This window comes from Lepidochelys kempii, chromosome 8 (assembly GCF_965140285.1).
Source record: "Lepidochelys kempii isolate rLepKem1 chromosome 8, rLepKem1.hap1, whole genome shotgun sequence".
Taxonomy (NCBI): domain Eukaryota; kingdom Metazoa; phylum Chordata; order Testudines; family Cheloniidae; genus Lepidochelys; species Lepidochelys kempii.
In genome coordinates, this window is record NC_136387.1 from 84,416,246 (window position 1) to 84,432,156 (window position 15,911).

The 15,911-nt window shown below is 41.3% G+C and overlaps 1 protein-coding gene across 2 annotated transcripts in view; it reads right to left on the bottom strand.

The window, feature by feature from the left end:
• Nucleotides 1–5,868: 5,868 nt before the first annotated feature.
• Nucleotides 5,869–15,911, bottom strand: part of ACADM (acyl-CoA dehydrogenase medium chain) — a 38,290-nt gene continuing 28,247 nt past the window's right edge. For both annotated transcript variants that reach the window (XM_073357315.2, XM_073357314.2), the window contains exon 12: nucleotides 5,869–7,159. In XM_073357315.2, coding sequence (XP_073213416.1) covers nucleotides 7,088–7,159 — 72 coding nt within the window. In that variant the 3' untranslated portion in view covers nucleotides 5,869–7,087. The remainder of the gene's footprint in view (nucleotides 7,160–15,911) is intronic.

The window sequence follows — 15,911 nt, forward strand, 5'->3', positions numbered from 1 at the left end:
TTAAATCATCCCTTGAAATGTGTGTTAACTACTTATGCTAAACCATCTGTTTCACATTGTATTTAGCTATGACTCTAGGTACATTTCCCAGACTAGAGAGCTCTGTGTAAGCTCAAAAGCTTGTTTCTCTGACCAAAAGAAGTTGGTCCAATAAACGATATTACCTCACCCACCTTGTCTCCCTAATATAGGATAATGGCAGATTTTCTTGGGTTCCTGTTCATTAAGGAGCTACAGCCAATGCTGTTTAGCAGGATGTATAACAGCACATTTAGATTGTTTGCAAAACTAATACTTGGATTAATAGCAAGCTCTTAAATTATAGGCATCAAAAGGAGTAAGTCTTTCTCTTGGCTGTAGCTTCTTAAAAGGAACAGGAACTTAAGAAAATCTGCTGTCATATTATGTGGAATTTCTAGCTGAATCAAATGAGAGGTGAACATTTCTATGCAAAGTACTGAAAGCTTGAAGAGGATCTGCAGCTACAGTTTTTTCAAACTTGGTGTAGTCTGCTTGGAGCTGGTTCTTCCCTAACAGAAAACACTCCACAGCAAACTCTACAACTTGACATAATTGTATTAGAATCTAGAACTCTAGATCAGAAAATGCGCATACAGTAGGGACTTGGCTCAAAACAAAACAATATTAACTATGTTCTCCTTGAAGTCTCAAATGGGAATGCTGTTCTGCCCTTCCTAACAGAAACTGTTGTGTAGTCTTTGTGCTACTCAACAGTCATTTTCTATATCTGAGGCAATTGTACTTCAGAACTGGGAGAAGTCAGTGATTCTGTGCATGTGATATTCCCCAGGATGCAACCTGAACTGGTGTGTCTCCTTAGGGATGGCTTTTACACTGCTTTGCTAGTGAACAGCAAGCCCCTGCAGGCTCTGCTCACTCACAGCTACCAGCATGCAAAATCATTTCCAGCTGAGTACACGAATGCTATGCCCAGCCATCCATGAATTCCATACAGAATGACACCCATATATCCCTCAGTCTCAGCCTGAAATGTGCATCTTGTACTGTTCAGTAGCCCCTGGATTGTACAGGCTCATATTTAGTCTGTCATAGAATCATAGAATATCAGGGTTGGAAGGGACCCCAGAAGGTCATCTAGTCCAACCCCCTGCTCAAAGCAGGACCAATTCCCAGTTAAATCATCCCAGCCAGGGCTTTGTCAAGCCTGACCTTAAAAACCTCTAAGGAAGGAGATTCTACCACCTCCCTAGGTAACGCATTCCAGTGTTTCACCACCCTCTTAGTGAAAAAGTTTTTCCTAATATCCAATCTAAACCTCCCCCACTGCAACTTGAGACCATTACTCCTCGTTCTGTCATCTGTTCTTGTCATTCCAACAATGGGTAATTAATATACACTAGTTCTGTTAACCTGAGTAAAGATTTTCCAAACACTTCAATCAAACACACTGGTTTAGATAAAAAGTTTATTAAATAGAAAAAGATAGATTTTAAGTGATTATAAGTGGTAAGGCATGAAGTCAGAATTGGTTACAAAAGAAAAAAAAAGATAAAACTGCAAGCTAATTTCTAAACTTTACCAAGCTAAGTAAGATTTGAAGCAAACATAATTCTCACCACACTAGATACTGCAGGCAATTCTCACTTCACAGTTCTCAGGCTGGATTTCCTTTCAGCCTGGGACCATTCCCCTTAGTTTAGAGTTCTTCAGGTATTCATTGGTGTTATGAGCAGAGCAATAAAAGGTGGAGAGGAGAGATGAGGGTCCTGTGGAAATTCATGTCCTTTATTTTTATACCCACCTCCTCTTTTTTAGGATTATCCCTCACCTCCACTGGGGGGTTGTCATAAATATAAAGGGAAGGGTAAACACCTTTAAATCCCTCCTGGCCAGAAGAAAAACCCTTTCACCTGTAAAGGGTTAAGAAGCTAAGATTTTGGTTGCTGGCACCTGACCAAAATGACCGATGAGACAAGATACTTTCAAAGCTGGAGGGGGGAAACAAAGAGTTCTCTCCATCTGTGTGATGCTTTTGCCAGGACCATAGCAGGAATGCTGGTCAGAATGCCTGTAAAGAGTTAGTAAGCAATCTAGTTAGCTATGCATTAGATTCTGTTTTGTTTAAATGGCTGATAAAATAAGTTGTGCTGAATGGAATGTATATTCCTGTTTTTGTCTTTTTGTAACTTAAAGTTTTGCCTAGACGGATTCTCTATGTTTTGAATCTGATTACCCTTTAAGATATTTACCATCCTGATTTTACAGAGGGGATTCTTTTACTTTTTCTTTAATTAAAATTCTCTTTTAAGAACCTGATTGCTTTTTCATTGTTCTTAAGATCCAAAGGTTTGGGTCTGTGTTCACCTATGCAAATTGGTGAGGATTTTTATCAAGGCTTCCCCAGGAAAGGGGGTGTAGTGCTTGGGGGGGATAATTTGGGGGGGAGATGTTTCCACGTGGGCACTTCCCATTCTTTGTGTAACACTTTGGCGGTGGCAGTGTTTAACCTAAGCTGGTAAGAATAAACTTAGGGGGTCTTTCATGCAGGTCCCCACATCTGTACCCTAGAGTTCAGAGTGGGGAAGGAACTTTGACAGGGGTAGATAAACAGTCCCCTCTATGCGTGAGATTTGCACCATATCTAGGAGGAAATGCAAATTTCTTGTTTACACTTCCCTATTGCTGAAGAATGGCTGTTTAAATGATAGCCCACTTGACTTTATTGATCATGTCTGGGGTTGCTATGTGCCTTTGTCTCTGAACAACTAGTTTGTGGGTGTTACTCAGAACTACAACATATTTCAGTAACAGTCATATAGCAAAATCTCATCATTTTACATCCAGTGATGTTACACACATCTTAATAGGACAGTGATGTTCAGCAGATTACGAGTTTCCAAATGATACCTCACAAGTCATCTTTGCACAAAACATATAATAATCATATACAAGTGGTGAATATGGGTTACAGAGTGTCACAGTGTATAATTTATATTTGTTGTTTTGATTTGTAAAATGTTTTGGGATACTTAAGGATGAAATGCAGTGTATAACAATGTGATGTAATTTGTAGAATCCCCCACCCCCACAAAAGAGGATATTTGAATGTGAATTTTTAGTCTTATAGTTCTTTGTATGCATCACCTGAATATGTTGCAGGATGGACTGTCTCAGAGTTAGTAAACGGGCAATTTATGATAACTAAAGATTAAAAAATGACATCAATCAATAAATGGCCTGCATGCCCGACTTTGCCTTCCATCAAATGCTCAGGTCAATAATAGTAGTAGTAAAAAAAATAACCCAAGTCTTCTATAAGCACTAATCATGAGTTTGCATGTTAAATTTCAGATGGTGGCTTGCTACTGTAAGAGACTATAGTTAAACAAAACACCCAAAGAGGAATATGTCCAAGGAACGGTGCATGGATATTGAGTTCTATGAAATCTTTCTTGGTGACAAAATCTCACACAAAATTGCCCTTTTCAGCAGTTCCCGGAGCAAAGTTTTTTCTAAGTATAAAATAGAAATGACAGAATTCACATGCTGAACACACAAGAATAAATGAGATCACATAAGTCACTCCAACAAGACAAGTAAGCACTCCATAATCTCACAGATTTTCCACTACATTGCATGCTGTAAGAATGTATGGTGTAGCCTTGTGGGATGAAGCAATCCTAAAGCTTTTCTTTATTTTTAACATAAATGGATTTCAGACACGTTACAGCTAAATACAGCTATTAACACCATTTTGACTGATGGGGTGGTTTGTCTCGACTTCTGAGAGGTAAATATAGTATGGTTAGGAAAGCTGGGATTGACAAGGAGAGCAAGACCTAAAAGTGTTAAAGTCGGAAGAATGGTCCTCTACAACCACCATCTAATTTTCCTGTTCTTTTGCCTGTTTTGCTATCTAAGTTGAATCAAGTCTCCATAGAAGAGAGTCTCCTAGAAATGACAATGGACATTTTTGTTTTTTGTTGTTTGGTGGGTGGTGGTGTTTTAGCTTGTTTCAGGAACCAAAACTTCCCATTTGCAAAAATTAATGTTATGATTTGATGAAAGCTAGGGGTGGGAAATGAAGAAAAGCACAAACGAATTAAGAAATTGTCTGCTTAATATATTAGTGGAAATCCTCTTTTGAGGCATCTTAAAGACTAACTAAAATGGAGATGATTATTTAAGAGAATACATTTTGACACATTTAGTGCCAGATTCTTGCCTTCCTTTCACCCTACATAAGCCAAACAAACTCAGAGATAGCACAGGATGCAAGTAAGGATAGAGTTTGGCTCTTTGGATTCATTATACCTCCAACGTGACTCAGCCATGGTAGTGGGAGTAACCACAATCTTAGTGAAGTTATCAGGAAGCATTATCCCTTCGAAAGGTCTAATGTCTCCTGCGTGCTGGTGTGGTACTGGGAGTATGGCAAACTGGGTTTTACTACCCCTTCACTGCAGCACAGCCATAGCACCACTCACAAATGCTGGACAGCAGGTGAAATCATTGCTGCAAGCAGTTGGAGCTGGCCCCCTACCTTTGAGCTCCCCAGTGCTGGGAGAAGGATTATGCTTCCTTCTTTTTAAGGGTTCTCTGTGTTCTTTTCCTATCCTACTGGACACACACTGGAGGGAAACTTTTGCTTCTATACATTTAAGTGCACTCCATCCAAATCATAGCTTTTTAAAATGTAAGAGCAAAGCACATAAGTTAGATACTGTCACTGCAATGACTGTAGGCAAAAAGTCAATGCCATAACCATTCAACAATAGCTCAAACAGCACTCTAGAGATGAGAATTTGTTTTTAAATTGAGAGGGGAAAGTGTTGACCCTTATTCTTTTCAAGTAGATCTATGGGATCTTTATCTTCAATTTGGACTAACAGTGATAGATAAAATAAGCATGTGTGAGATTTGTTCACAAGTGACGCCTGAGCAGCTGAGAACCCAGCATACATGTAAAAAGTGAGATTGTGCAAGTGACACTTTAGACCAACACGTTACAAGACAAGCAGCCTAATTCCTGGGGTTTTATCATTTACTTCAATAGGAGCAGAATCACAATATGAAAAATAAAGTTCTTTCAAGGGCATGTTTTTTTTTCCAAGAATAGATGCCAGGTGCAGGCTTCCTTCATGTAGGCTCCATAGTGGTTATGGTTCTGCTTTCATGTGCACAAGCACTTCTGTTTTCCTTCAGCAAGACTTCTACGAGGATTAGCATTTTGCTAGTATTACTCCAAAATAAAATTTATGTCTCGTGGCACCTTAAATACTTATTTCAATAAGTTTAGACAAAAGCCTCCCACTACAAAGTGATTCACCCTCAATTAGGAAACAGAAGAGAGAATAAAACTTGAAATGTGAATTTAGTTCTCATGAAAGATTGACAGTCCTGGAAACTGACATGATACTTGTTCACTTCCAGTGGCTGGATACTGACTGCTGTTTCAAGTAATACTGAGGTTAGTTAGATTCCCCCAAACAGATACATAGCATGCACAGTATCAGTGTAAACTTCCCCTCCTCAACCCCCATTAAGTATCAGTGATAATCTGGAAGAGGTGAGTTATGAGCAAGATTTCCATGGCTAAGCTATTCAACCCCCGGCCTCGACTGAGATGGTCCATTGCAGGAGTGCATGGATAATGGATAATGACCAGATAGGAACTGAAGTATAATTATGAACTCATTCACAAAGATTGACTAAAAATGAATGGTCTAATTCTGAGCTGGACCTGATTTGAACACGTAACTTAAAATGTCACAAGCTCAGTATCCTATTACCAATCATACGCCCCTGTGTTATACAATTTCTACTGTAGTCTGTTAGAAGGAGTTTGGTCCCCATTTGAAAATAAAAATGAGTAGCGCACATCTGTTTCCTGAGAATAAGTAGTTTTTTATTATTGCAATTCAGAACTATGAACAAGAGAAACAACTTTTCAATCATTTACTACTAAACTTGACAAGAAAAACTTTGCATTGTGTGATTTACTACTTCTATCAATCATCATACTTGAGTCTGAGGTAATAGTTACGTTTAATAGGGATACTATAACCAAAAATGTGGCACAGTAACCCTGGTGATTTTGAATGCGTGCAGTTCAAAGAAATTAAAATAAATCCGAATCTGAATGGTCATTGTTCAGTTTTTCTGCTATAAAAATATGTAGTTAATGAAACTACTATTGCGCATAGCATTAGTTACCAAAAGTTGTTCATAATATTTGTCCATAAAAAGAAGTCTTATTTTAGGAAGGAGAGAGAGAAGAGAATGAGGGTTTTTTTTGTTTTGGTTTTTTTAATGTACACTGTAGGATAGCTTTTTTTTAAGGCACAGCAGGAAAAATCCATGCATCCGCATAGGCAAAATAAAAGAAAAATGTCATCAGCACTGGTTTCAGATGAAGAAGATGAAAGGTGGTGCACAATTAAACCAAATTTCATATTATGCTATGCCTTTGTAAACAAAAACAGATTTTGCTCATACATGTGTAGACAATTTACAAGTAAAATAAAATGATAATTCAGCTGCTGTGATATTATTTTCCTAAAACAATAATCCCTGTTTTGATGTCAGAACATAGTATTATAAATTTAGCAGGGTCTAAACATTCACCTATACTTAATTTTAAATATTCTGAAAGTGCAAGTTTCTAGAACTCAAAGCTGTAAGTACACAGAAGAAATTGAAACCTACTGATTTGGAGACCATATGAAGCAGAACATGATCTCTGAGGAAACAGAGTAATAGCTTTTTTATTAAAGATTTAGATATTTTTTCTTTGCTTAGGTCCAAGTCTGCTCCTACTGAATTCAATGATGAAATGACAATGTACTCCAATGTGTGCAAGTTTGGACCCTTATAAGGAGAAAAAAATGTGTAATTGAAAAAAAAACGCAATACCATATTGGAAGCCAAAGATATGCTTTAGAAAATACCAAATTTGTATTGGGACAGAAGGGGAAAAAAGTACATAATACAAAAGTGTGAAGGAAAGGTTCTTATTTTTTTCTTTTTAAACTGCATTCAAGAAAAAGATTAAAGCCCTCGTTTCCTTTATGAAGGCATCGACAGCCAACATCAATGCTTTTCCTTAACTTTTAAACTTGCCAACATGTTCACGTGCTATGATCAGCCTTTGGATCTGAGCTGTTCCTTCGTAGATCTGAAAAGAATTATGATACCATTACATTATTGTGTTACATTGCCTGTTTTAAAAAGCTTTTTAAAAATATAGCAAGATCAGTTTCAATGCAACATACAAAATATTAGAAGCCTCACAAGTATGTAAAGCAGTGTTGTTCTCTTTACCTAAACCTTTCATGGTCAATTCCCCCCTTACTTTCTGAACTTCTTTTGTTGTTTCTCTCTCCATTTTCTCATGTTTGCAATGCCCCACCCCACCCAGTAATCCTGTGTGCTTTCATCTCTGAGCCCACATCTTTGTATCTTCTCTGGCACTGTGTTCTCTCTCTCTCCTTTTCTCCTGTTGCTCAAATCACGCCTCTGTTCTAGTCCATGTACTGACAACAGAACAAAACATTTACTATGAAGTTCTTTGTGCTAGGATAAAATCAGGATTTTGGTCTTTATGCTTTTTGGCAGTACACAAAAACAGAGAGGCATGATGGGAGACAGGAAGTATGATTCAGTGGTTAAAGTACAGGATGAGTTAAGATTTCCGTTCCTAACTTTTCTAAAGACTTGTATAGATTTGGTCAAGGTCTCACAGCCTCAGTTTCTCCAACTGCATAATAGGGATAATTATGTTCACCACCAGGTGTTTCAAGATTCCCAGAAGGAAGGCAGTATATAACTGCAAAGCATTATCTGAGCAACAAAAGACCTACAAGTCTCGTTAAGGACTATCACAAAAAAGAGTTCTGTTAGCACCCCATGTTTGAAAGCTAGAACAAGAAGCTTCAGATTCTTAAGAATTTTGGGCACTTTAAGCTCAAAGGTTATTTTTGAAGTTGTACAGAGGGAGCTTCTAAATAAGATTATGGTCACTGTTACTTAGATTTGTAATTGGGACTAAATTGAGAACAAGAAAGGGGGAAATAACTTTATCAGAACAGTCTATGGAAGAATGTGTGAAATATTGAATGAAATCAAGTACAGAAATGGAACAAAAAAAGAACCAATGGGAAACAAAAAGTTTTTGCAGATGATGCATATGGCCAAGAGCACATGCTGTCTGTCATCAGGCAGTGATACAGTAGGGCAGACAAAGTGCAAAAAGTAATCAAGGGCAAGAGACATGTGAGGTATCATGCATCAGAAATGGGAGGATGGTATAAATCTGGAATAAAACAAACTCTTTCAGAGGTTGGGATACTTATTTAAAGTGACAGTGGGTGAAACACAGTAAGGCATTTAAAGACTCTTTACAGACAGATGAGGCAACACTGTGGATTATCCTTTTCCATAAGCTTCCCAAAAGATGAGTAATAGAAACCAGAACTAGAGAAGTATGGTTAGATGGAATATTGAAGGAAATTAGAATCACCCCAAAACATGCGACCAATGAGTAATGTCTGAAGAATGAAAATTCTTCAGTCCAGACTTCAGAAGAATGTTGCAATCAATTCAGCAAATATATATTTTCTATTTATTATTCTTAAAGGAAGTTTAATAATGAAACACTGCTACAAATGTCAATAACAGGAGACCAATCAAAACCGCAAAAGAAAATATTTTGCGGCTCTCTTCTCTTTAATTCCTTAGATAATTAGCTGATGTATCACAAATATAACTCCTGCAGAGAGATTAATGGGGATAATCGTAACTAGGCTTGGAAGGATTAGATTTTTATCCGTAAATGTCAGTAAACATCGCTTTCACCATGCACAAACTGACAAAAATATATTTCTAACAAAAATAACTGAAATGTACAGACAGACAAGTAGGAAAAACACTGCTTGAGAATTTATCAGTCAAAATCCAGCGATTTAAAATTAGTGTTTTACAAATGGACAAGCAAATAAACAGTAAAACAGATACAATTTCTTGACTTACGGATATTTACTTTTGTTTATTTTGACATGTGATATTAACAATTTATGTATTAACGGTTTATAAAGCTTTAACCTTTTGAATCTCAACGTCTACTGTCATTAAATAATTGTCTGACCTCCCCATAATTTCCCGCAATGGTGAAAATTTAAAATCAATAAGAATTTTAAAAATTCTTAAATATAAACACAGACATTATCCATCATAATTATAAAAAAGATTAATCAAAATCAATAAGGTTCAGAGAAGATGAATGTAGAAAATTTGGAGACCTACTCAGATTTTTTCTTCTAAATAAAAATCATTTACCATTCGTTGAGTCCCAAAGAAAATTGATAACAAAATCAACAATAATAAATCCAAGTTTCTGGGAGAAAGATTTAAATAATAAAAATACTTACAAGGCAATTATAGAACGAAAAGGCTCTGGACACTTAAGACATGAAACTGTTACTTGCGGCAACTGTGGTTCTTTGAGACGTAATGCAGATATGTATTCCACTTAGGTGTGTGCGCACACCCAGTGCAGTGCACCAGAACTGGAAAATTTTGTCTAGCAGTACCTCTAGAGGGGTGGCATTCGCACTTTGTGGCCATAGTCCCATCGCTGGCTATTGAGGTATTGCCACCCTGACTCCCCCCTTAGTTTCTTTGCACCAAATGCCCAGAAACTAGATGCCTATGCAGAGGGGACAGAAGGTGGGTTGTGGAATACACATCTGCATCACGTCTCAAAAGAACTACAGTTACAGTAAGTAACCGTTTATCCTTTGAGTAAATGCAGCTGGTTATTCCACTTAGGTGACTCACAAGCAGTACCTGTAGGGCTGGGGCTCCAAGTTTATTTAAACAAGGACTGCAGTACCACCTTCCCAAAGTTTGCATCTGCTCTGGATGCCAGGGTAATGGCACAATGGTTTTTAATGTATGTATCAACAACCATATGGCAGCCCCGCAAATATCCAATACTGAGATGTCACTTAAGGATGCTATTGATGTAGATTGCGAGCTGAGGATGAGATCACACCCCATAGAGCAGGGGTTCTCAAACTGGGAGTCGGGACCCCTCGGGGTCGCAAGGTTATTACATGCGGGGTCGCAAGCTGTCAGCCTCCACCCCAAACCCCACTTTGCATCCAGCATTTATAATGGAGTTAAATATATAAAAACATTTTTTTTAATTTATAAAGGGGGCAGTTGCACTCAGAGGCTTCTTGTGTGAAAGGGGTCACCAGTACAAAAGTTTGAGAACCACTGCCATAGAGGAAGCATAGCCAAAGCAATTTCATATGTAGTCATGATGCTGGAACTTATCCACTTAGAGATCATCTGTGAGGAAACTGCCTGCCCCTTCATACTGCCTGCAGACCACACAAACAGAGGAGGCAAAGCCTGAAAGGGTGTAGTCCTGTCTAGATAAAAGGTCAGACATAGTCAGTGTGTGAAGATGCTGCTCCTCTGGAGATGAATGCTGTTTAGGAAAAAACACAAGCAAATATACTGCCTAGTTTAAATGAAACAGAGACCACTTGAGACACAAACTTTGGGTGCAGCCGAAATGTCACTTTGTCTTTGGAGAATTGCATGTAAGGAGGCTCTGCCATCACAGGCAGGTTCCGCCTGCAATTCACACATTTTCCTCGAAGATGGTATTGCCACGAGGAAGGCAGTTTTTTGTTTTTTTTTAAATGAGAGGACAGGGGCAGGATGCCAGAGGCTTGAACTGAGGTTCCATAAGAGTCACTAAAACTGTGGTAACATCCCACAAGGGAAACAGTTCCTGCATCAGCAGGTGAAGATGAAGGATTCCCTTGAAGAATCTTTTCACCATGCCTTTGGAAAAACACCAATCTTCCATGAATGAGTGTCTGAAAGGCTGAGATTGCTGCCAGATACACCCTCAACTAGCTAAGTGTAAGCCTGATAACTGAAGACGTAGCGAATAGTCCAAGATGTCTTGGATACTAGCTAGTGTCAGCTGAACTCCACAAGCCAATGACCACATTGAAAAACGCTTCCACTTTGCCGATAGGCCATCCTGGTAGAGGGTTTTATACTACTGAGTAGGTCCTATTGAACAGCTACAGAACATCACTCTTCCTCCTCATTCAACCACAGAGCAGCCACATCATAAGATGCAGGGAGGGAGTGGAGTGCCAGATGCAAAGTGCGACCGTGATTCTGCATGAGCAGGTCAGGATAGAGAGGAAGGAAAACAGGAGACTGAAGTGACAGTGCAAGAAGGTCGGAAAACCAGCACTGCCTCGGCCGTTCCAGGGCAATGAGGATGAGCGTGGCCTGATCTGCTTTCAGCTTGAGGATGACCTGTGGAATGATCAGGATCAGAGGAAAAGCATGCAGGAGAACCAATTGCTGAATGAGATGGAAGGTGTCCTTGAGGCCACCCTGAAAGCAGAGGAGACGGCATTTCCAGTTGTCCCTTGTAGCGAACAGGTCAATCATTGGGATGCCCCACACTGCAAAGATGACTTGCAGAACATAGGACTTTAGAGACCACTTGTGGTTCAGGGGAAAATTCCTGCTGAGATGGTCCACAAGATGATTCTGGACCCAGGGCAAGTGATCGGCTAGCAGAGTCAAAATGGGCGCTTGGGGGACACCAGCAAGAGGTGTGTCAATGGGTCAAACCCTGGACTCGACTGCCTCCTTCTCCGGGATCTATAATCCTTTCTGGGGTAATCCCACTGTCTCAAGGGAGCAAAAGGTTGCCCAAAGGTGCACTGCAGATGATGTTGTTGCTGTGGTTAATCACTGAAGTGGTGCCTCTGCACTGTTGGTGTATACACCCCTCAGGAACGTAGGTAGCCTTAGAATCCTTGAAGGATGGCAAGGTCTCATCCAGCTTGTATGAAAACAACACCCAGCCATCAAAGGGCAAATCTTCTATGGCCTTCTACATGTTGGGAGCAATGCCTGAATTCAGCAGCCAGGACGTTCTTCTCATAGTCACCACAGAGGCCATAAACTCTGGCCGAAGCGTCCATGGCATCCAGCATGGACTGCAATGTCTTGGCCACTAAACAGCCTTCGCTGATAAATGCCCAAAATTCTTCTCTGAAGGTTTCAGGCAGCTGGTCCTCAAACTAAGACATAGCTGTTCAATTTACAAAGTTGTACGTGAACAATGCCTGCTGGGTCGCAATCCGCATTTGCAGGGAGGAGGTGGTTTAAATCCATCCTTTTGGAGTGCCTATCCTTAGGAGTAGACTTCTACCTGCGCTTTTAGGGTCTATTGTTCACAGCTGTTACAACTAGGGAATTTGGGGCTGGATGGGAGTAAAAGCCCTCAAATCACTGCAACTGGGATGAAATACTGTTCCTCCATGTGCTTTGCAGTAGGCAGTACCAAAGCCAGGATGCTCCAGGGAACCTTTACAGGCTCTAGGAGTGCATCATTAGAGGGATGAGTGTTCTCTCAGGAGCAGATGGCAGCAGGAGATCCACTAACTTATGGTTGTTCTCCTACAGGTTCTCCACCTGAATGACCAGGAAAGCAGCCACACACCACAAAAGGTCACAATAAGCCTTGAAATCCTCTGGTATTGGAGATGAAGAACCAGGCACTGCTGAATCATCCAGGGACACAGAGGAGGCAGTTAACTGCACCAAGGCTGGCTCCCGTTTCTACACTGATGGAGCTGGATGAGCAGCTCCATGGGCTCCAGAAGGGGAAGGATCACTGGTGCCTGAACCTGCAAGTGGGTCAACAGTTCATGCCACTGATCTGCCCAGCAACCTCACCTTAGAGCGAGCTGAGGAGTGTGCCCTCGGCAACCGAGGAGTGTCCCACAGATTCCATGGAGGCCCTATCCTTATTCGTGGCATTAATGGCCAGAAGGCACCAGGCCAGGGGCCCCTCTGCCAACTGAAAGACAAGTGCCACTCCTGGTGCCCATAGTACTCCATAAATGGTCCCCAATGTGGGTCAGGTGATGGAGGGCAGGAGGAGGAAGATCCCGACCTCAGTGCCGAGAAGCCTTGGGTTTCAGGTATAAAGGTGGAGCCAATCCTGAGGGAGCAAGTAGCCAGTCTGACTCATTCGTTGCCCAGAATGAGGCAGGGACTGGCACCAATGAATGAAGCAATATCACCAGCACAGAGTTCGCTGGTGCTGGAAGGAGTGTTGACCCTGAAGTCAGTGGCATTACTGAAGCAGGTGACTGTGCTGAAGTGGAGGGTGGTGAGAACTGCCACAGTAATGTTGGCAGTGCCAAATGCAATGGTGCTGAGGAGTTTTCCAGTGCCAAGGAGGTCCCTTGCACTGAACCTGGTGCTGGCCCTGCTTCTATAGATTGTGGAAGAGGAACATCGGGGTGTGATGCCAACAGACCCAAGGGTTCAGCGGCCCATGCAGCCAATGCGGCTATAAATGATGCAGCCCTGGCAATGTCCTAGACCAAGGGAGAGGTCGGGATGGAAAGGCTGAGGTGATCTGTAGCTGTCAACATGGAAACAGTCAATCAGTGTTGGCATCGCCCTTGTCCATACTGGACTCAATGGATGCTCTGGAGCCAGAACCAGAGTTGATGGTACAGGATTTCTACCTCCCTACTCGGCACCAGGGAGAGGTTAGATCAGGGGTTCTCACAACTAACTTTTTGGTGGCCTCAGAGTGCAGCCACCAACTCTTGCTGGTGGCCATGTTGACAATTTTTCCTAAAATAATTAACTTTAGGAAAAACAAATAAATATTCATGAAACAGGTCCAAATCATTGTAATGCATTTATGTAGGTTTTTTTCCCCCCAGACTCAGTAATTAAAAAAAAAAAAAATGTACAGTGGTCTCTGTTCTTCACTGGACCTAAACAGAATAGAAACAAATAAGGTGCTTTGCATGTTCTTGTCTTTTTGTTGTTGTTGTTTCTTTTGCTTTTTTGGTTGCCTTTTAAAAAAATAACTTACTAGATAGTAAGTCTGCTGCTGGGAAAAGTGATATCTGTATGTTTGTTAATATCACTCTTCACAGCAGACTTACTCAGCCCCAGCAAGTCCTGGGACAAATTAAGCCCTGGATGGGGAAGTGGGCAGGGAGGCTGTGGGGCCTAGGGATGATGGTGTGGGTGGTGAGCCTGCCACCACGTGGATGAAGGCTGAAGCCTGTCACCCCACCCTTGGGAAAGTGGGGAATTCACCAGCTGCCTGCACCTCCAACATTTGTGTCTCTGGAGGGGGGCATGGCCCAACCCCCGCTGGTGGCCCTGAGAGAGGGGTCACTGCTTCCCCCCTGAATCACAGCCCAGGAGGCTGTGGCTGAAAGAAAAGCCCCTGGTGGCCGCATTTGAGAAATGCTGGGTTAGAGGCACCTGCGCCATTCTGCGTGCCAGCACTAACCCTGTGCTCTTCCTCGGGGAGGCAGAAGAATCCCCAGGAGACCTGGAATGGTCTTATGCAATCTTTTCCTTGGTGCACCCAACGGGGAACAGCTCCCCCATCTCTTCGGAGAGGCGCCTGCTCTAGAGCCTGGAACACCAGCATTCTCAGAACTAGAGGGTGACTTCCAATCCTACGAGAGCCTCAGTGTCGAAGGATGGCCTGTTCAAGTAGGTGCTTCTTTAGGCGAAGATCCCTAGACATCGGAGTCCACTTTGTGAACGATCTACAGACTGAATACTGCTCCTTGATGTGGGCTTCACCCAAGCACCACATGTGGAGACTGTTGTTGGGAATCGCTCCCCCACATGACTGACAATGTTTAAACCCTGGTGAGGGCATCTCAGGGGAATACTTAACTAAATACAACTAACGTGAATCTAACTAACACTAAGGATACTCCTAACAACTAGGAAAAAAAAATACTCTACAATAGTGAGAGCTTGTGAAGTTAAGACCACACAGAGCTCCAACTCCAGTCAGAGGTGGTAAAAAGGAACTTAGGGGGCCAGGGCAATGCTGCCTCAAATTAGCCAGAGGAGGGGCTATGACCACAAGGTGCAAGCGCTGTCCCTCTATCCACTAACGCTAGGCAAAATGCTCTGGCTCTGATGCATTGGGCACAAGCACACACCTAAGTGGAATACACAGTTGCATCTACTCGAAGAAGAACAGCACCTTAATTCCCTCTGAACCTTTCTATGAAATGAGCGTCTAGAATCGGATCTCTTTAGGAAGCATCAAATCAAACATCTGGATAGATTTCTCATATAAATATTATGATTGATATAAAAAGATATTACTTTGAAACGTAATAGGCCATTTATAAAGATGACAACCTAAAACAGTTTTACAAACCCAAGGCATCCTAGTAACACAGTAAAAATATTTGAAGAGCTTGCGATGGACATGGATCTATTCTATTAATACTGTATGTTTCCCTAGTTATTGGCAATGTTTACTGTATGAATATGTTGGGTAGGAAGGAAAACAATGACTCAAAATAAGTCACTGTTTGGTAGGCACTTTGTGATTGTTAAGAGACAATGCTAGACAGAAAAAGACTTGGGAACACAAGAAGATCAAAAGGTCAATATCAGTTTATAAAAGGACTGGGGAGCTGTTTGGGAAAACCACAACGACATAGGCACCTGCTGGGGTGCTGTTGGCCTGCTTAGGTTATAAACAGAGGATGGTAAGATGTTCTCTCAGGTAAGACAGATATATGGGTAGATTATAATTTGTTTTAAAATCCTTGTTCTTTTATGCTTTGTTCCTACTGTGAGAAATAAACAATACTTGGTTTTTAACAAACTGTCTGGTCACAATATTCACCACTGGTCACAGACTACCAAAGGGAAGAACCGTTAAACCCAGTCAGACCTGCAGGGTAAGCATAGCTTATACACAGGGCATCACAAGGTACAGTAGCCCACGGCCCCGTCTAAGAGTGGGAAAATTGTGGGATTACACCCCAGGACAGGTAAAAGCACAAGGTCTGAACCTGAAG